Here is a 20,433-nt window from a genome sequence, read left to right on the forward strand (position 1 = left end):
GATGGATGTCAGGACAGAAAATGAAGGGAGAGAAAAGTAAGAGGACAGGGAGGGCGACAGTCGAGAGAGATGAAAGAAAAAGAGACATTAAATGATAATAATAATAATCGCCACCACTTACTGATGCTCACGTGTGCCAGGCATTGTTCTAAGTGCTTTTACAGATCACATCTCAATGGAATCCCCGTGACAGCCCTGATGCAGGTTACTATTATTATCAGCAGCACAGAGAGGTTAAGTAACCTGCCTAAGGACACACAGCCAGGAAGTGGCAGAGCCCAGTTATATGGCACCAAAGTCTGAGCTCTTAACCACTACCCTATACTGCCTTTCGGGGTATGGCCAAGTCACAGCAGAGTGGAAGACAGGGAGACGGTGAGAGAGGAACAAAAAAAAGAAGGGGAGCATTCAGGGGAGAGAGATGGAAGGGGACAGGGGACAGAGAGAGAGAGAGAGATGAGAGGGCGATGAAAGAGAGAAGAAACGAGGGGAGAAAAGGGTTCCCCTCATCCCTTTAGCTCCCTCCACAACAGTCCCTGCCTCAGGGCTTTTGAATGGTTCCCTCAGCTTAGTGCTCTCGTCCCTTGAGGAGCCACACAGTTCGCTCCCTTCCCTCCTCCACTCTTTGTTTAGCTTGCCTTTTATTTGACACACCTCTCCCAAACCATCCCATTGTATTTTTTCCCTAGGATGACAGCAATGACTTTGTTTCCTGTCTGACCTCCACCTCTGCTTATCAGGCTGTGAGCTCTATAAGGGATATGCATTGCTTGTTTTGTTCACTGCGGGATTCCCTCCCTCTCCTCCTGAAGGGTGGAGAAGGAAATGGCAACCCACTCCAGTGTTCTCGCCTGGAGAATCCCAGGGACGGGGGAGCCTGGTGGGCTGCCATCTATGGGGTTGCACAGAGTCGGACACGACTGAAGTGACTTAGCAGCAGCAGCAGCAGCCCCCTGAAGGGCGCCCGGTAACAGAACAGATGGCAAGTCAATCATTGGTGGACAGGTCAACTAAACTAAGCATCCTTTCCTCTGTCATCAGTGAGATGCCTCAAGATCTCAAAGACCTTAAAAACCACCTTAGAATATCACTGTAAGGATATCAAACCCTCGAGCAGAATTAAAGTAAGCTCTGAAGGACAAGAGGGTTAAAAAACCTCCTGACACTGTGTGTCTGAGTCAGGAATGTGACTATACTTTCCCTTAGATTAGAAGGGCTTGAACTTTGAGCTGATTCCAACTAGCTAGCTGCTTTGGAAAACTTCCTCCATCTATACTTGATGGCCTTTTAAGAGACCCCCTCCCCTCTTCCATCTCATGGTACAGTTGGCCTCAAAAACCCTTTTAGGTGAGTTCTATGCCTGCCTCCTTCTACAGAGAAGTAGATTCCTTTGCTGAAGGTCACCCAGTTAGCAAGTGCGGGGCTGGAAGCAGGCCCACCCCCCCCCAAAAAAAACAAAAACCTAGCTCCAAAATCATGCTTGTAACCACCATGCCCTAAAGCCTCTTGTCTTGAAACAACACTAGGCTCAAAGGGACACGAAGATTTCAGGGGTTGTCAGAACTGACAACCCACCAAGGAAACGGACATCGGCAAGTTGTGCTCCAATCTCCTCTGTTCATCACTCTTTTTGTTCATCATGGAATGTGGGTTGTCATGGTGATGGGAGGAGATCACAGAAGCTACTGAGATAAAGGGAAATTTCGAGTGCCTGGGAAAGCATGCTTCTCTAAGGGCAAACTTCTCCAAGCCAACCTGGTTTCTGTTTTCTTTCTACAGCCTAAAGGGACAGGGTTGGTGTGGGAGGTGGACTCAGGTACCCACAGCATCAGCCCTCTGGCTTCCACTGCCAACCGCCAGCCCTGCACCCTGCTCACCTCTGCCGCTGCAGGGAGGAAGTCCGCTCGGGGACGTAGCTGGCTCCCCCGTGGTGGCTGTCCCCGCTTCCCCCGCTGCCTCCCCGGGCCCAGGGCAGAGCGCCACCAGCTGCCGAGGAGCCCCCAAACTGCTGAAGCTTGGAGCTGAGTTCACTGATGATGCTGGCTTTTACAGTGGCCAAGGCTGAGGCCTGAGGTTGGGCTAAGGGCCCCGGCAGGGGGGGCGGCGGCGGGCCCGGGCCCTCCTCCCAGGGCAGCAGCTTTCGAGGGAGGGAGGAGGCCGACGGCAAGGGCACTGGCGGACCTTCCGGCTCTACAGCCACGGGGCCGCCAGCCACACCTGCCGTCGAGGATCCCGGACAACCGCTCAGGGCCAGCAGCCCATCGGTTCCCGCCCCCGTCACCGAGACAGTGGGGCTGGTGGGAGTGATAGGGTCTCGGAGTCCCCCACCGGGGCCCGGCCGCAGGCCTCCGCCGGCCCCGAGCGCCCGGCCCCGGAGCTTAGAGGGAGTCATGAGCTGCGGGGGGTATGGGGGGCCAGGAGTGCCGCTGCCCCCGAAGGCCTGGCCATCCAAGTAGGCCACGTAGGTATCCAGGAGCTCTGGTCCACCGGCCACGCTGGCGCCACCACTGCCTCCAACGCCGCCAGTTCCACCCCCTGCGCCGCCCCCGCCTTCAGCGGACAGGCTGCTCAGCGTGGAGGCGCTGCTGATGGTCTCCAGGGGGTGGTCGCTGCTGCTCCGACTGTCCACCTCCTCAATACCAGAATCCGTGCCCGGGGGAGGGTCTGGGCCAGGCTGGGGGGCTGGGGGAGCCGGAGCGGCTGGGGCGGGAGGGCCTGGCGGAGGGGGGTCCCCAGGAGCCGCGGGGGCCCCCTGGGTCAGCGTTGCCACCTCGCTGTCATAGGAAGTCAGGCTGGATGCGGTCGAGTCCAGGGTGGGAGGGGCGGCGGCCACGGCCGGGGGCGGCACAGAGGGCAATGGGGTGGTCGGGGTGGGTGGGTCCGGCAGCGGGTGGGGAGGCCCCGGCGTGAGAGGCGACTCCGGCTTCTCGAAGCTGTTGGAAAACTCGAGGGGCGGGGGCAGCGGTTCCACAAAGAGGAATTCGCCGTCTTCCACGTCTACCGAGGGGGCGGGCGGCGGCAGGACCAGCAGGGGGAGCCCGTTCTCTTCACTGCCCCGCGGGGAGGTCGGCGAGGGCGGTACAGAGCGGCGCGGGCTGGGCGGCGGGACCCCCGGCCCGTCCTCCGAGGGGGGCCCCCTTCCACCCGCCCCGCCGGCCCGGGGCTGGCAGTTCTCCAGGAACCGCACGTGGAGGGGCAGCCGCTCGGGCTCCTCCGGGGGGGCGCCAGATCTCCAGGGCTTGCTTACCCCGGGGTGCGGGGCGGGGGGCTCGGGCCCCAGCTGCAGCAGGAGGGGCCCGACCCCGGGAGCTGTGGGAGGCAGGCGGTGCAGCAAGGAGCGTCGGGCCGCCGGTGGGCTGGCCGGAAGGGACTTCTCCTGGCTGCCCAGCCCTGCCCGGTACCCCAGCTCCCGGCGGGCCGGGTCCGGGGGCGAGGCTCCCCAGAGGCGCAGCACTGGCTCGTGGTGGGCGTGGGGCGAGTGGTGGTGCGGGGTGGGCGGCGGGGCCTCGTAGCGGGGCGATGGGGGCCTTGGAGGGGGCTGGGGGGGCCCACCGCCCTCCGAGGACTCCTTCAGCGCCCGCTCCCGGGCGGCCAGGGCCAGCCCGAGTGGGGAGGCCGGGTCCAGGGCCTTGCCGGTCAGCGGGTGGACCAGGGGTCGCGGCGGCAGGAAGCTGGTGAAGGCGCTGCTGCCCCCGTAGGCTCGGCCGCCGGCCGCGTAGCCCGCGTAGCCGCTGCCGGCGCCCGCCGACTCCAGCCGGAGGTAGGGCTCGGCCGAAAACATGCCTTCGTCGATGGACTTGGAGTGGCGCAGCCGGGGGCCCGGGGGCGCCCCTGGGCCCAGCGAGCTGTCGCCGCCGTCCTCGTCCCCCGCGTCGGTGGAGAGGAAGAGCGTGGACCGCCGGCGGGCTTCGTTCTGCCAGCCCCCTTCCCTCCGAGCCGCCCCCACCAGGGCCGCTCCGAACTGGCTGGTGAAATCCAGGGTGGCCGGGCCGCTGGGCGAGGCGGGGGTGGGCACAGGCGAGGGGGACGGCGGCACGGGCGACACGGCCGGGGCGGGGCTGGGCGCGGAAGAGCCGCCGCCGCCGACCCCGCCGCCCGCGGCCTCGGGCTGGCTCGGGGGCTCCGCCTCGGTGCTGCTCCCCTGGCTGCTGCGGCCGCTGCTACTGGTGGACGGCGCCTTGATGATGATGGTGGGGATGGGGATGGAGTTCTTTTCCGACGGGGCGGCCGCGGCCGGCGGCGGCGGCGGCGGCGGCTGCGGGGACGCCGGAGACGTGGGCGAGGGGGCAGGCGGGAGGCCGCCGCCCTTCTGGGGCTCGCCTTCGACGACTTTGGTCTGCTTGACCAGCGGGCCCTTGCGCCCGCGGCCGGAACGGGCGGGCACATACATGGCCGCGCTGGCCGCCCGCGGAGGCAGCTGGAAGTAGCGCAGCGCCGGAGCCTGGGAGGGGCCGCCCGCGCCGCCCCCGCTGCCGTGGTGCGACGGGGACAGAGCACCCGGGGTCGGGCTGGGCCCGCCGCCCCGCCAGCCTCGTAGGCTGGGCTGGGGCCCCAGAGCCAGGCGGGGTGGGGGGTCGTCGGGGGAGCCGCCAGTCTCCATCTCCGGGGCGTGAGGCGGGTGGGCATGGTGGTGGTGGGGCTGGGGGGGCGGGGCGTGGTGGTGGTGGTGGTGGGGCGGGTGGTGGTGGGGTGGGGGCAGGGGCCCGCTGTGATACAGGCTCTTCTCTCGGCTCCCTATCCGGGTGTCAGGGGGAGCAGGCCCATCGAAGGACGCCGGGGACGAGGCCGGGTGGGTGCCACCTGAGCTGGGGTTGAAGGGCCCACCCCGCGGAGAGGGAGTGAGGCGGCCGGAGGAGGATGGGGCTGGAGGCGTGCTGTAGGGGGGCTCTGGTGGGGACGTGGTGGGCGGCGGGGGGATGTCCTCCGAACCAGGCACAGACAGACTGCGGCTGAACTTCATGGCTGGGGGTGCTAGGTAGGGTCTCTCGTCCTCTGCAGCCCCTGGGAAGACACAGAGGATCCAGGAGCAGGGCTGGGGTGGGAGGGGTAGTCTCCCCTAACCCTATGGAGCTACAGTATTACAACAGCAGCACCCATGATGATACTGATGGTGACACCCTGCTGCTGCTGCTGCTGCTGCTGCTAAGTCGCTGCAGTCGTGTCCGACTCTGTGTGACCCCATAGACGGCAGCCCACCAGGCTCCCCCGTCCCCGGGACTCTCCAGGCAAGAACACTGGAGTGGGTTCCCATTTCCTTCTCCAGTGCATGAAAATGAAATGAAAGTGAAGTCGTTCAGTCGTGTCTGACTTTTAGCGACCCCATGGACCGCAGCCTACCAGACTCCTCTGTCCTTGGGATTTTCCAGGCAAGAGTACTGGAGTGGGGTGCCATGGCCTTCACCCAGTAGGTGTTAAAGAGGAACATTAGTCCAGAGCTTCCTTCCCCAGCTGTGGTAAATGCAAATCCTCTCGATACAGTAATTCAGGTTGTGCACTGCACAACAGCAAACAGCAGAGGGAGCAAGAGAGGTGGGGCGAAATTCAGATGTACTTCCTCCCCAGGCCAGGAGGGGGCGCCTTTTCTAAGTCGTCCAAAGGTATAATATAGGATAAGAGAAGGCAATGGCACCCCACTCCAGTACTCTTGCCTGGAAAATCCCATGGACGGAGGAGCCTGGAAGGCTGCAGTCCATGGGGTCGCTGAGGGTCAGGCACGACTGAGCGACTTCACTTTCACTTTTCACTTTCATGCATTGGAGAAGGAAATGGCAACCCACTCCATGTTCTTGCCTGGAGAATCCCAGGGATGGGGGAGCCTGGTGGGTTGCCGTCTATGGGGTCGCACAGAGTTGGACACGACTGAAGTGACTCAGCAGCAGCAGCAGGGGTCTTTTTGAAGAAGGAAATGGCAACCCCAGTATTCTTGCCTGGAGAATCCCATGGGCAGAGGAGCCTGGCTAGCTGCAGTCCATGGGGTCGCAAGAGTCGGACATTACCTAGTGACTAAACCACCACCACCACCACCACCACCAGGCATCTCTTGCGGTGAGCGAAACTGGCTTGAGCCAGGAAGAGATACCTTGTCTATATGCATAGTTCTAGATTTCTTGTATAGGCAGAAAAGCAATGTAATTAGTACATCAAATCTGTGATTTCACAGATGGAGCTCAGAATGAGGTTAATATTTTAAAAGAGGGAGCCAATTTATAGGTAAGCAATGTCAGGTGGATGTAAGGGTAGCTGTTACTAGGCAAATGAAATGGGTGGACTGTGGACACCGAAGTTGGGGAAAAGCTAGATTCAAGCAGCAAGCCAACTTGGAGAAAACCAGAGGAGTGAAATCTTTTGCCTACTGACCAACTGCCAGGGCTTAGTCCTTGACTCTCTCTTCACCTCTGACTTTTCTCTCTTCCTTGACTATCTCAACCAGTGTCACCACTTCATTCACTACTTCCCTGCTGAAGACTCCCACGCTTGTCTTGGACCCCATCTTTGCCCCTGAGCTCTGGGCTCATATATCCAAATGTTGCATCCTTTTGGATGTCTCATTTGCATCTCAAGCTCAGCAGACCCTAAACTGAGCTCCTGATCTCTCCTGTGATATTCCCAAGCTGCTCTCTCAGCACATGCCAGCTCAGTCCCCCACACCTGCCTCAGGACCTTTGCACTGACTGTACCTGCTCCATGGAATGCCTTATCTCCAGACATCTCCACGGCTCCCCGCTCATCTCCAAGTTTCAGCTCAAACCTGCCCCCCAGCATGCCTGAGCTCTCTCATTCTACTCTTTTTTCCCCCCATAGCACTCACCACAATTAACATACTATATCATTTTCTTATTTCTTATCCTTATAATCTGTTGTCTGTCTTCCCCTGCTAGAAGGTAATTTCCACGAGGGCAGGACCCTTTAGTCTGCTTTGTTTCCTGACAAATCCCCAGTAGTCTAGCCTGGCATATGGTAGTGCTCAATAAACATCTGTAGAATGAATAAATAAATAAATGGAGTCAGGTATGAGAGAATGAACCAGAGTCTGTGGTGGGAGCTTTGACTTACTGCATCCAAGCAGGGGCAGTGACGCCCCCATTTTCTAGATGCAGAGCCCCAGGCCCAGAGAAGTGAAGCCACCTGCCCCCGATCACACAGCTGGGATGGACAAGAACCAGGATTCAAATCCAGGTTTGCTCAGCAACAAAGCCTGAGCTCTTTGCCCAACTTCATTGTCACATATGGAAGGAGAAAAGAACATCCCCAGGCTCCCTTGTTTTCCCCATAAACCATCACCCTCCTAGCCTCCCCTTTCCCCTCCGGCATCCCTTACGCCCTCCCTGCAGGTGACATACCAATAGATTTTTGTCGGAGCATGAGCCCGGGTCCAGGAGGCAGGTAGGAAGGACGTTCGTAACTTGGCTGGGAGCGGTGGTGGGGATCAAAGCTCGACTTGGGGTTGGTGGTCAGAGGAGGGGAGAGAAAAGAGAGCAGGGGAAGATCAGTCAGGGCATGGAAATCCATGGATTCCCCCCCAGGGCCATCCTCCTTCCCTTCTCCAGCCTCTGCAGGAAGGGAGAGGGGCATGAAGGAAATGGAAGGGAATTCTGGGGAAGAGAAAGATTTCTGAATCCTGATGGCAGCAGTGGGGAAGAAGAAAGCGGGGGGGAGGCAGATTATCAACTGAGTCTGCTCTGCTTCCAACCGATCACTAATCTGGGCACTTTTTCTCCACTCATGTTGTCACTGCTCAGGTCCAAGTTATCACTTGCCAGGATGGCTGCAATAGCCTCTTCCTTGGCTCCTGGCTGCCACCCCTGTCCTGACCCCCCTTTCTAATCTACTCTTCACACAAGAGTCAGAGGCAGGCTTCCCTGGTGGTCCAGTGGTTAAGGATCTGTCTTATAATGCAAGGGACACGGGTCCGATCCCTGATCTGGGAAGACACCACATGCTGTGGAGCAACTGAGCCCAAGAGCTGGAATGACTGAGCCTGTGCACCACAACTGAAGCCAGGGCACTCTAGAGTTGGTACTGCGCTACAAGAGAAGCCACCGCAGTGAGAAGTCTGTGTACCGCAACTAGAGAAAAGCCCATGCAGCAACAAAGACCCAGCACAAATAAATAAAAATCAATCAATCTTAAAAAAAAAAAAAAAAAGAAAACGTGAGGGATCTTTCTAAAAGAAACTCAGATCATGCTATTGCCCTGCTTAAAATCCTACTACAACATCTCACATCAGTTCAGAGGGGATCTGAATTTCCCGAGTCTGATCTTCAAATCCCCCTGCAGCAGGCACTGCCTGTGCTCACCAGGTTATCTTCTTGGCCAGGATGCTGTGCACACACCCAGCCACAGTGTCACCTGCCTGCAGCACTTGGCGGCCCCTTGTTCTGAAGAATCACCCTCCCCCAAAGGAGCTGATGTGCCCCAGCAGTTAGGTGTCCCCACTTCTGGGAGCAGCAGCCCGCAGCCCACTGACATGAACATCTAAGGCAGGATTAACTCCATCCTGTCGTTCACACTCCAGAGCTCTGTGAGAGTTCAGGCTGAAGGGGAAATTCAGTCATCAGGCTTGCTGACCTCTGCAGCTCATCCTGTCTCCCCCCGCCCTTACAGGTTCCCCTTTAAGAAATCATTTTCTCGAGCATCCGTATCTCAGACTCTGATTCTAGGAAACCCAAACTAAGACACTATGTATGATCTAGCCCTTGCCTGCATCTCCTGCTCTGGTCCCACCGTGCCCACCTTTTCTTGCTCCTCTGATGCCCCAAGGTCCATCCCTGTTTAGGACACTTACAAGTCCTAGATCTTCTCTCTGCAATGGTTTCCTCCTAATCATCACAGATTCTTTTCCATCTTTACCTCTTCTGCTCAAACATCCCTCCCAGTCACAGCCTACTGCATTTCCCTGTCCTGTCTTCTTCAAGGCACTTCTCTCCATCTGAAATGATCTGGTTTACTTGTTTACTGTCTCCCCAGCTAGAATGTTGGCTCCCTGAAGGCACCAGACATTGTCCCTGGCGCTATGGGTACAGGGTCAAGGGCTTATGATAATTCTAGACGAGAAATGTTTTCATTTCTTTTCAGATAGGAAGGAGACTTGAATACAGTTCAGCCTGGATAACATTCATCCCAGATTAGAGTTATTATAATTATTTGCTTACTTGTTTGTTGTCTGTCTTCCTCGGCATGTGGCCTACCCAATACCCATTCTACTCAATAAGAACAGCCTGATCTTCTTTGGCACTTAATTAAGAGACTGTATTTCACAACCTCCCTTGCGACTAGGTGTGGTCATGGGACTAAGGCAGGCCCAAATGCATAAGTGGAAGTGTTGTGTGCTATTTCTGGAAAGTCTCATTAGAGGTAACCCAAGAAGCAACAATGTGCCCTCCTTTGCACTCCTGTCTTTCCACTGTTCCTTGTTCCTGCTATCTGGAATGCTGGTGCAATAGCTGGAGCTCCAGCAGCCATTCTGGACTATGAGGGAACTTTGTGTCTGGGATGAGAAGGATCCTAGATCTTCATGACCATAGAGGGTACCACACCTCCCTTGGACTCCTTACTCCCGACTTGTTCAACATGACAGAGATATAAGCATTTATCTTGTTCAAACCACTGTTATTTGGAGATTTCTCTTACCATGGAACCCAATTCCCCCAAAATACCCCCACTCCCTTTGCCAATGTAAATTCTCTAAAGGAAGTAACTTTGACAGGTTCCCTCCTATACTACCAGGACTGAGCACTAGGTCTAGCACACAGTAGGTGCTCAATAGATATCTGTAGAATGAAGGACATCCTGACAAGATGTGGCAAGCCACCAATGGTGTAAAACTAGATCTCTTCAAATCTCTTCTGAGAGACTGATGGGGGGTGGATCACAGTGACAGAGGAGAAATCAAAGCGGGAGGAGGCAATGGAGGGGGTGGAATAAAAGTAGGGGGGTTAGGGTGACAGAGGAAGAGTTCCCCTAACCGAAGAGGATCCAGACTCAAGGGAGAGGTGTCTGATATTAGCACACTGGTAGACCTTCTAAGTGTGGGAGAAAGAGGGATCAAAGAATGGGTTAGTTCGGCACCAAGAGGGATCAGAGTGGCAGAGGAGGTGCCAGATTGACAGAGGAGGCATAATAGCGTCTGAGGAGGCTAGGAATGACTGCTTGAGGGGCGGACCAACTCAAGGTGGAACAGGCTGACCTCAGTCAACAAATTGGGAGCGTCCTCTCCCGCGCAGAGAGGGCAGCCAATCAGAGGGCGTCAGGTGCCGTGACGTCACCGGCTGCCTGGCAGATTTCTCCCCAGGAAGTCGGCCAGAGGTCCCGCCCTCCTCTGTGCCACCTCCTGGGTCAGCTGAGGGTCCGGTGCCTCCACAGGAGAGCGTGCCCGGGCACTGTGCACAGGCTAGAGGCTGAAGATAGGCTGGGAAATTCACGTTAGGGAGCCAGCCCCGGAAAGGGGTGAGGGGAAAGAGACCGGCGTAGGAGGCTGATGGAGAGACAGAGCTAGACAAAAGACAGAGACGGGGGTCCAGAGGTGCGCGGGAGACACAGGAGGGGGCTTGAAACAGCAAGGCAGGGAGAAAAAAGTGGTCCTGCGAGGTCCTGCCATGGAGAGGGCCAGGGCCAGCCCAGGAGGGGAAAACATGCAGTCAGAAGGGTCAGACACACCCCGGGAGGGGGAGAGGCAGAGAATGCAACCAAGAGAATATGGTAAAAAATAACCAGAGGGAGAAACTGAGTCCAGAGAGAGGCTGAAACTAGAACCTGGACCACCCAGTCCAAGATGTGGACCGGGAGCAGGGGACCCCTGGGAAGAGGGGATCAGTGACCAGGTAACAGAGACAGTACCCAAGAAAACCAAGGCCACACAGAGGAGAGGACAGACAGACGAACAGCAGAGCCCTAGGAAGAGACGGAGCCCAAGAGGGATCTTGACCTTCAGTGGATCTGCCAGGGGTCTGCAGCCCCACTGTTGGCGCAGTGGATCCTCCCTAGCCCCTCTTACGTTTAACCCAGAGGTGTATCTTTCAGGGACCTCTGTCCACTGTGGTGCAGGCCCCCGTCTGCACTGGGCTTCCACACTGCCTGCTTGTCCCCCTGGTATAGATGAAGCAGAGTCCAGGTGGGAAAGGGGAGAGAAGCCAGAACAGATGGGAGATGGAGACACAGATGAGAACAAGACCACCGAGAGAGACACAGGAAGGTCATAGAGACACAGGAAGGACACAGAGGTGCCCCTGTGTCTCAGGGGCTGAGAAAGATCAGGATGGCTGGTGGCAGCAGGGGGGCAGAGATGGTGACAGAGACAGCCTGCAACATGAGAGGGAGGGCTTGGGGGAGGCCCAGGAACAGACCCCAGGAGGAAGAAGGAAAGAGAAGAAAAGGGGAAATGACCACTGGCCTCCAGGACCCAGAAGAAAAGAAGGCCCCATGAAGACCTCAGGCATTTTATTTCTAGGTGATGGGGGTGGGCAGGCAGCTGGTTTTATTACTGGCTAGTGCCTGGGCCCTGGGGGAGGGGGTGTCTTTGGAGCCAGGATCTTGTCTGTCTTGTAACGGAGGTTCATGCAAAGAGCGGCTGGCAACCTGGCACTTGGTGGGTACGCCACGCATTTGTTGAATACATGAAAACAGGATTGGCCCTAATCTGTTACTAGAGACTCCATATTGAGCCTGGGATGTTGTTGTGGGTTTATCTCTGGGGGTGCAGGCTGGGGTCACAGTGAGGGCTCCAGTTATGGTGGCTAGGAGTGCTCACCATCTCTTGAGAGCCTCTGCTAGAAGCTGATCTCATTCAATCCTCCTAAAAGCCAGCAAGACTGACTTTAGCCATATTTTAAAAAACAGGAAATTGAGGCACAGAAGAATTATAAAGCATGGGCCAAGTGACAGAGTTAGAGGGACTCAGGCTTTGAAGGCGGGTTTGCCTGGCTCTACTGCCCATGTGCTTTTTTTTTTAAATTGAAGTATGGTTGATTTACAATGTTGTGTTAGTTTCAGATGTACGGCAAAATGATTCAGTGTGTGTATATATATATACACACACGCATATACGTGTATGTGTCTGTTCTTTTACAGGTTCTTTTCCACTATAGGTTATTATTATTGGCCGTGTGGCATGTGGGATCTTAATCTCCCTGACCAGGGATCTAACCTGCACTTCCTGCAGTGGAAGTCTTAACAACCAGATCGTCAGGGAAATCCCAGGCTGAGAGATTTCAGATTCTTTGAGAAACCAAGGACAGGTGTGAAGCAAGGGTCTCCTACATGCAGGGCCCTGTGCCCAGCCCTGAGAAGTGGCCAAGGACCCTCTGCCTTTAAATCGGAAAGAAATTCTGAATACAAAATCTGCCAGCTGCATTTGGCTCTTGTAAGAGTACCGACCCTTCGAGAGTAGGTGTTTGAACCCTCGCGAGGGTTGTGGATAGACTTGGGGGTGGGGAGGGGCTGTGCACTAGGACGGGGAGAAAATCCCTACATCTTGATTTTCATTAGCCTTAACTAAAACACAACATTTCCTTAATTAAGGATGTCGGCCACAGACCGTGCCAGTCTTAGCAAAATGTGTGACTGTAACAGAAATCACAGGTATTTCTGCATTCTTCATGGCAGAGCATTCTTCATGGCACATTTCGCTAAACAGTGTTTATGCTTCTTTGAAACTTTGAAATTAGAGTAGTCTAGATCCACCACCAGAACTTGCTGGCTACTGTGTTAAGAAAAGGCACCAACATTACTGTATCACAAATTCTGCTTTTAAAAGTATTTTGAGGGACTTCTCTGGTGGTCTAGTGGCTTAGACTCTGAGCTCCCAATGCAGGGGGCCGGGGTTCCATCTCTGGTCAGGGAACTAGATCCCACGTGCAGCAACTAAGATGTGGCACAATCAAATAAATAAAAATAAATATTGATAAAAATTAAAAAATGTTTTGATAACTGTTTTTCTGTGTACCTGGCTTCTTTTGTTATCTTATGTATTATATTTTACTTTTATTTTTGGTTCAAGGGGCTTGTAACCTCACTTCATCTGCTCACAAGAGTTGAATTCTTTTTGGTGAGGCTTGCAGTGCCCTGAGGGGCTACACCCTTCCACTGTCACTCCCCATGGTTATATATTGTTCTTGACCCTTGTGAAGTGAAAGTCGCTCAGTCGTGTCCGACTCTTTGCAACCCCATGGACTATACAGTCTGTGGAATTCTCCAGACCACAATACTGGAGTGGGTAGCCTTTCCCTTCTCCAGAGGATCTTCCCAACCCAGGGATCGAACCCAGATCTCCCTCTTTGCAGGCAGATTCTTTACCAGCTGAGCCACAAGGGAGGCCTAAGGATACTGGAGTGGGTAGCCTATCCCTTCTTCAGTGGATCTTTCCAACCCAGGAATCGAATCGGGGTCTCCTGCATTGCAGGCGGATTCTTTACCAGCTGAACTATCAAGGGTTTTGACCCTTATGGATTATGTATTTTATTTTATACATTATTCAGAGTATTAATTTGGAGGACTAGGCTAGCCTTTTAAAAGGGTCCACCATCCCTCCAAAGTCAAAGCACAGGGTTTTTTAGAGTCAGTGGCCTCTTGGCCACCGGGTGGTGGGTATGGCCTATTGAAAGAGGGAGTCAGAGGGTGCACTCAGAGGGCAGGGAGGGCCTGGGCAGAGACCTGGAGGGTAGTGGTAGGGATGTGTCCCCGTGAAGGGGCACAATCCAGTGAGGGACCAGCAGGTCCGAACCAGAAATGACAGGGCCGTGGCTGGACTGTGGATCCAGTTGCCGGATTGCCTGGGGCTGAAATCCTGGCTCCCTCTTTGAGCCTCAGTTTCCCTTCTGTATCACAACTGAGTGTACCTCCCAGGATGATTCCAAGGAATGAATGAGATAATCCACGTTAAAAACAGAGTGTCAGAAATGTGATCAACACCCACTGTAGGTGAGCGGGCAGAGCGGAGACAGAGATGATAATTAATATTTTAATAACTACCACTTGTTGAGCACCTATTATTATGCTCTGTGCCTGTGCCAGGGAGTGCCATCCCTGACCTCCATTTACCTTCCCTGAGATCCTTAAGGTGGGTCAGAGATGGACAGAAAGAGGTGGGCGAGAGAGGGAGCAGTGAGGTTTGGGGATGAGGAGTCGGGGGAGGGGACAGAGATGGGATCTGGGGGGATAAAGGAGGAGGAGGATGGGTAGAGAGGAAAGGGGACCCCCCAGAGTGGGGAGCAATGAGGGATCCCAGAAAATCTGGTGCCCCTTAGGCAGAGCACTCAACACAGTGGAATCACAAAGGGTTTGTAGGGGGAGGGATAAAGGGTACAAGTTGCCCTGTCTACCCCTCAACCTTTCCTCCCCCCAAGTCCCCCAAGTCCCCCAGTCCCACAGACCAGGCTGCCTACCTCAGTGGTAAAGAAGCCTTTGGGTCGGTGTTTACCCAGGGACGCCAAGCCACCAGGCCCAGGACTCTCGCTTGCACTGATAGTCTGCTGAGCTGCCGCCAAGATTTCATCCAGTTTGTCTAGGGGGAGACGGAAGGGGGACAGAGAGAGAGCGAAATGAAGTTGGCTTGGGCCTGGCGGGCACAGAGACAGAGCTGCTGGGCGCCCCATTCAGTGACTTGTATAAACTAGGGAAGGGCATCTCCATCTCCCTCCCGGTGGGCCTCCTTGGAGACACGGCCCAGCCGGGCAGGGCGGGCGGGATGCAGCTATGGAAAGGGCTGAGGGCGGGGAACAGGACATCCTACAGGGAGGGTGGAGCAGAGGCAGAAGGGGCTGCAAAGAGGCTCAAGACAGCGGTGGGTGCTTAACCGTAACAGCTGGTGCAAAGCTGGGGTGTGTGGATGACCAGCGTGGAAGTGGCTGAAGGGGGCGCGGGGTAGAAGGGAGAGGGATGGGGGGCGGATGCGGCACCCCAGGGGGCGTGGGGTCGGGGGAGCGGGGCCGTCCCCCGCGGAGCAGGGTTGGGCCGTCTTACTGAGAGCCATCTGATACACAGTCCTCTTTTTCTCCATGCTGGGCATCGGGGGCGGCTGCTGCTCGTACTCTGTGGGCAAAGGAGGCGGATGAAGCCCAGGGGAGCCCCCGGGGGGCGGGGCGGAGCGGGCTCAGCCGGCGGCGGGCGTGGCCGGCGGGCGTGGCCGGCGGGCGTGCGCAAGCGCGAGTGGGGCAGTGAGGGGCCGGGGTCGGGGAGGGGCGAGTCCGCCGGCGGGAACGGGACGGGGGCCCTCCCGCCAGTCCTGTGCCCACTCACCACTCTTCTTCTTCCAGGGGGAGACTAGCCCGGGGGGGAGGCAGTAGAGGAGCCAAGAGTTAGGACTTCGTGGGGAGGCGAGGGGCCCCCTTTCTGGAACGCCCGCCTCCCTCAGGGACCCGGGGTGGGGGGCGCTCGGCTGCCCCGATCCGCCCCGGCGGGGCGGCGGGGGCAGGGAGGGGCGGGGAACCGGACCCCCCGGGTCCACTCGGCCTTGCCTGGAGGGAGGGGGCTCGCCTTCCTGTCTGTTAGTGGGAGTGCGGGGAGCTGGTAGAGGGAGAAATGGAGGATGCGGGTGGGGCTGCGAGGGGACAGACGGAGAGGGGCTAGAAAGGAAACCGGGACCCGCAGAGAGGAACGTTACAGACCCAGAGAGACACCCGACAGAGAAACAGAAACAGGGAAAGCTGACTCTCAGACGCCCTTTCCCAGCGACACACACGCAAGTCAGAGGGAATCTGACCCGTGGACTGGGGGACGCGATGAGGACAGGAGGACGAGAGCCCCTGGTCACTAACACTAACAAACCCAGGGCTGGTCCAGCCGCCCTCGGCCCCCTCTCCCTCCGCAGCAGTGGTCCCCGGCAGCCCCACCAGCTCACCCATCTCCTCCAGCTCAGAGGTCATAGACTTGGAACGCAAGGAGATGGCTGGGGGCGGGAGCCGCTTAGCTTGCTGGGGTGCTGCAAAAAAATGACAGTGAGGTCAGACATCAGCACCATAGACAGAAATCCTCCACGACCACCCCACCCCCCACCAATGTGGTGCTCCCAACGGTCAGAGAAGAGATGTTGGTGATGGCGTTTAGTTGCTAAGTCGTGTCCCACTCTTTGGAGACCCCACAGACTGTAGCTAGCCCACCAGGCTCCTCTGTCCATGGAATTATCCAGGCAAGAATTCTGGAGTCAGTTGCCATTTCCTTCTCCAGGGGATCTTCCAGCAAGCTAGGCTTGCGCTCAGTTCCTCTCCTGAGGGTCATGATCAAGCAGCCTTGGGGAGGGGGAAGGCTGCTGCTGGTGGTGGGACCACTGGGTCATTAGGGCTCCAGAAGGTCTGAGTCCAGTGGCAGTGGCGGGTGGGGTTAATGTCCAAGCCTGACCACACAAGTCAGGGGAAGGAGCACCTTTCTTGTGAACAGCTTCATCCATGTCCGGGTGCCTGGTGACCATCACCACCTTGACCATCAGCGTGTTGCCCCCTTGGCGGATCATGTTCACCACCTGCCGGTGGCCGACCTTCACCACGTTCTGCCCGTTCACCTGTGGCACAGACACCCCCAACCACACCTGATAGGTGAGGGGTAGGATGCTTTCTGCTTCTGGGTCCCTGCTGAAGTGGCCTCCTCCTGCCTGGACCTGTCTGTGGTGCTGTCGGTCACTCTTCTCCTCCCCCCACTCCCCTTGCAAGCCCCCACCTCTCCACTCCTGTAACTCTTAGGGCCTCAGGGTTGGGGAAGGGGCTGGGCCCACCCTATTTGCCTCTCTCCCTCCTTATCCTCCAGCTGTGTGTGTGTACACACACGTGCGTGCCTCCCTGCACACACACACGTGCGTGCCTCCCTGCACACGCACACATGTGCGCGCACATACGCCCTGGGAACAGCTCTGTTATCTTCTGAGACGCTTCAGAGAGGCTTTCAGATGGAATCACTGAAGAGGCTGGCTAGCTGCTGGGGGGGCAGGGGGGAAGGGCAGGGCACGGGGCTGGAAAGCTTGGTGCCAAAGGAGAATCTGGTTCTGGGCAGCAGCATCTTGGCATGGATCACTAGGGTTCTGGAGATTTGTTGCTAGGGTCCCAGGGGAAAGCATGGTGTCTGTGGCAGGTGGGCCAGGCACTGGGTCTCGGGAGAAGCCCCTGGGAGGCTGGGGGCCAGGACTCACCTCGATGAGGAAGTCTCCCATTCGCAGTCCAGCCCGCCATGCCACGCCACCCTCGTCCACTGACTCCAGATACTGCAGTGCCGGGAAGGCTGGGGTGGGGGTGAACTCCTCGATGGGGGTCTGCGCTGCAGATGGGGAGGAGCCGGCGGGGTCGGAGGGGAGGGGGTGGAGAGGCCGAGCAGGGGATGGGGCTCAGACCCAAGTCACGGAGGCCTCACCGTAGCTGAGGGACCAGCACCCCGGGGTGGGGTGGTGGGCAGGTCGGGGGAAGGGTCCCAGGAGGTGATGGGGGTCCCTTTCCTTGTCCGTCCCCCTGGGTCAGAGCCCTTCTCCTGTCCCCTCCCCGGCCGGCACTCACCCTTGGCACCCCGGAGCACGAACCCAAACCCCTCACTGTCCTTCTTCTGCAGCAGAACTGTCTTCTCTTTGATGATGTAATCGCTGGTGGGGAGGGTGGGGGAAGGGCGGGGGTGAGGTGGGCGGAAAAGGGATCATGAGACACGGAGCCACCTGGTGCCCCACCAGCGACCTGGTGACCTGAGCCTAAGCTCCGGAACCCTTCATTCCGCCCCCCTCCTCCTCCTAGGAGCCTCCTCACCCACTCCACGTGCATCTGCTTGCAGCAGCCCTGACAGGCCTCTCCCCCTCGGAGCCCGGGGTGCGCAGTCTCCCACTCACTCTTTCCTCATTCATCCATCGGTGCATCCATCCACCCATCCATTCAGCAAGCACGGCGGGAGGAACGCAGAGGTACAACCGCCACATTGCCAGACAGCCTGGCTGGAGGCCCTGCTGGCCACTTCTTGTCTGTGACCTTGAGCCCCGACTTTAACCTGTGGGGCCTTGGTTGCCTTGTCTATCGCAGCGGACAATGACAGACCCCACCTGACAGGGTCACTGTGTGAGTTCCCTAATCTGTAGTGTATATAGTACTCAGCAGAGTGCTACATACACAGCATGTACGCAAAACGATGTGTTCTGTCTTTGGTCAAGTCTTTTGGTCCAGAGGACAATTGTACTTGGATAATACCTCTCCCAACTCCCAGACTATACACACACACACACACACACACACACACACACACACACATATATATGCTACAGTAACATCTCCCCAGGTCCCTGAGCAAATTGTAACACTGCTTATTCAGCAGCTGTCCAATATGGTGGCCGCTAGCTGCCTGTGTCTATTTATATGCAAATTAATTAAAAATTAAATGGAAAAATTCAGTTCCTCAGCCTCACTAGCCACGTTTCCAAGGGCCCGGCAGCCACATATGGTTAGTGGCTACCATGCTGGATGGCCCAGATACGGAACATCTCCATCGCCACAGAAAATTCTAGCGTGCAGCGATGACATCTACTTCCTGGCGTACTCAAATGGATCTCCTTCATGCGGTCAGAGGATTCTAGCAAAATGAAAACTGCATGTGAATACGTGGAGAGTTCCCTGTAATGCCACCAGAGCCCACCAGTATATTTAGGGGATGCTCACATAGCCAGGAAAGTTCAGTTAAATACAGACCTATTTCATGTCTCTCAACACCAGCCCCGGGCTCACTCAGGTAACAGTCGCAAACCCTAGACGTCACCACGGTGTACATCAGGACTGCACATCCATTCCATTCCGGGAGCCCCAGTATAAGCAGGAATACCCAGCCACCCTGGCTCCAGGCTTTTTAGAATACCCACTATCCCCAACCCCTGTCCCCAGAGGCAACATGCCTTGCTGTGTCCAGACACCCTGCAGTCACATTTGAAACCCGGCCCAGCGCATACGCAGCCCCCTCAGAATACCCCAATAATATCCACAGGCCCCAACACACTCCAATAATAGACAAGCATGCTCCCTGCGTGTTCCAATTACCTACCCCCACAGGTTTGGCAAAACAGCCCTCCACGAATACTCCAGTATATTTCAGCAACCCCCCCACACATCCCAGTATGCTCCAATAATAACTCCCCCACACTCTGATCTCAGTCTATTCCCATAACACGCCCCCTGAACACAAACCAGCACATGCTGATAATACTTAATGTGTTCCTACTGTATTTCGGCACCAATCCCCTCCACACACGCAAGCCCTGCTGGATATTCCCATGACCCCTGACACGTCCACAGTTGAATCCATATATTTGTACCATAGGGACAGTGTTCTGCACATGTGCTCTGGCCCCAGCCCTGCTCCCCAGCCACTATTAGAACCCCATGGGCCCAACAGCAGGCACACACATGTAGACACAGCCCACAGCTGCCCTGGCTCAGAGTTGACGATGCTCCAGTAAACATGTCTACACAATATCCACTATGTCTTCTAGACCTTATTTATATGCAACCCAGGGACCTTGTATCTGAGTGGAGAGAATGTTGGAAGAGAAGGAGGGAAGGGGTTGAAAGCAATGAAAAAGGGGAGGAAAGAGGTCAAGAAGGCTCCTTGAGTGGGTGAACGATGGGGCCAATAGAAATGGGTTGAGAGGTTAGAGTTGCCTGCTTCTGACCACGAACTCTGTAGCATCCTTGTCCCCAGCTCTGGGCCCACCGTGTAGACTGACAGTCTCCTCTGAGCCCTCATGCCCTCGCTGCCCCCATAGCCCTTCCAGATCTCCAGGGACCCCCAGTGGCCAGTAATGCTCTTCAGATCCCCTTTATTCCTCCTTTACAGCAGTTTCACTTTCATTTCATTCATCTCACAAACCCTACCTTTCCCCCATCCCCCTCAATCTTTCACCCCCACACTCTCCTCACACTTCACACATAAGCCTCCCCCAAACATCCAGCCCCTAATACAATTCATTAAGACTTCTTTATCCATTAGATGCGAAGAAAAAGCCCATGCTATGTGTCAACCAGTATCTGAAGTCCCTCACAGGTAAATGACTCAATCCATCATCTCCCATGGCGAGCCTCTAGGTAGGCGTGAGTACCATTTCCACTTTACAAATGAGGAAACGGAAGCACAGAAAGGTCAAGCAACTTGCCTGAGCTCACACAGTGAACAACATTCTTCAATGATTCCCAAGAAAATACCTGGGTAGTTGCAATAGTAACACCTTCCACTCCACTGAAACCAAACACCCCAGCACATATACGTTTGCCCCAGTTCACCATGAATGTGCCCCTCCAGTTCCTGAAATTTATCCCAGGCTATGCCTATAGCACAAGTAACATTTATCGAACCACTGCTGACTGCCAGACGGCATTCCAAGCACTTTATGTTTATGTATTCATTCAGTCCTCATGACACCCCCTGGGAGGGGTTGGCTGTCATCATTCCCATTTTATAGATGAAGAAACTGAGGCACAGAGAAATACATTTGCTCCA

At 56.2% G+C, this 20,433-nt stretch overlaps 1 protein-coding gene across 4 annotated transcripts in view; it reads right to left on the minus strand.

Annotated features, from left to right (window-relative positions):
• SHANK1 (SH3 and multiple ankyrin repeat domains 1) overlaps positions 1-20,433 on the minus strand; it is a 51,322-nt gene that overhangs the window by 3,475 nt on the left and 27,414 nt on the right. For 2 of the 4 annotated variants that reach the window (XM_061386105.1, XM_061386107.1), the window contains 9 exons: positions 17,469-17,551; positions 17,111-17,235; positions 16,354-16,489; positions 15,833-15,913; positions 15,232-15,255; positions 14,956-15,024; positions 14,379-14,497; positions 7,341-7,437; positions 1,878-5,001 (listed from right to left, as the gene is read on the minus strand). In XM_061386105.1, coding sequence (XP_061242089.1) covers positions 1,878-5,001; positions 7,341-7,437; positions 14,379-14,497; positions 14,956-15,024; positions 15,232-15,255; positions 15,833-15,913; positions 16,354-16,489; positions 17,111-17,235; positions 17,469-17,551 — 3,858 coding nt within the window. Of the gene's footprint in view, positions 1-121; positions 329-1,877; positions 5,002-7,340; positions 7,438-14,378; positions 14,498-14,955; positions 15,025-15,231; positions 15,256-15,832; positions 15,914-16,353; positions 16,490-17,110; positions 17,236-17,468; positions 17,552-20,433 lie in introns of all 4 variants that reach the window. The other 2 variants (XR_009730575.1, XM_061386106.1) reach the window with 2 other exon arrangements.

The sequence above is a fragment of the Bos javanicus genome, chromosome 18 (genome assembly GCF_032452875.1).
Source record: "Bos javanicus breed banteng chromosome 18, ARS-OSU_banteng_1.0, whole genome shotgun sequence".
NCBI classification, from domain to species: domain Eukaryota; kingdom Metazoa; phylum Chordata; class Mammalia; order Artiodactyla; family Bovidae; genus Bos; species Bos javanicus.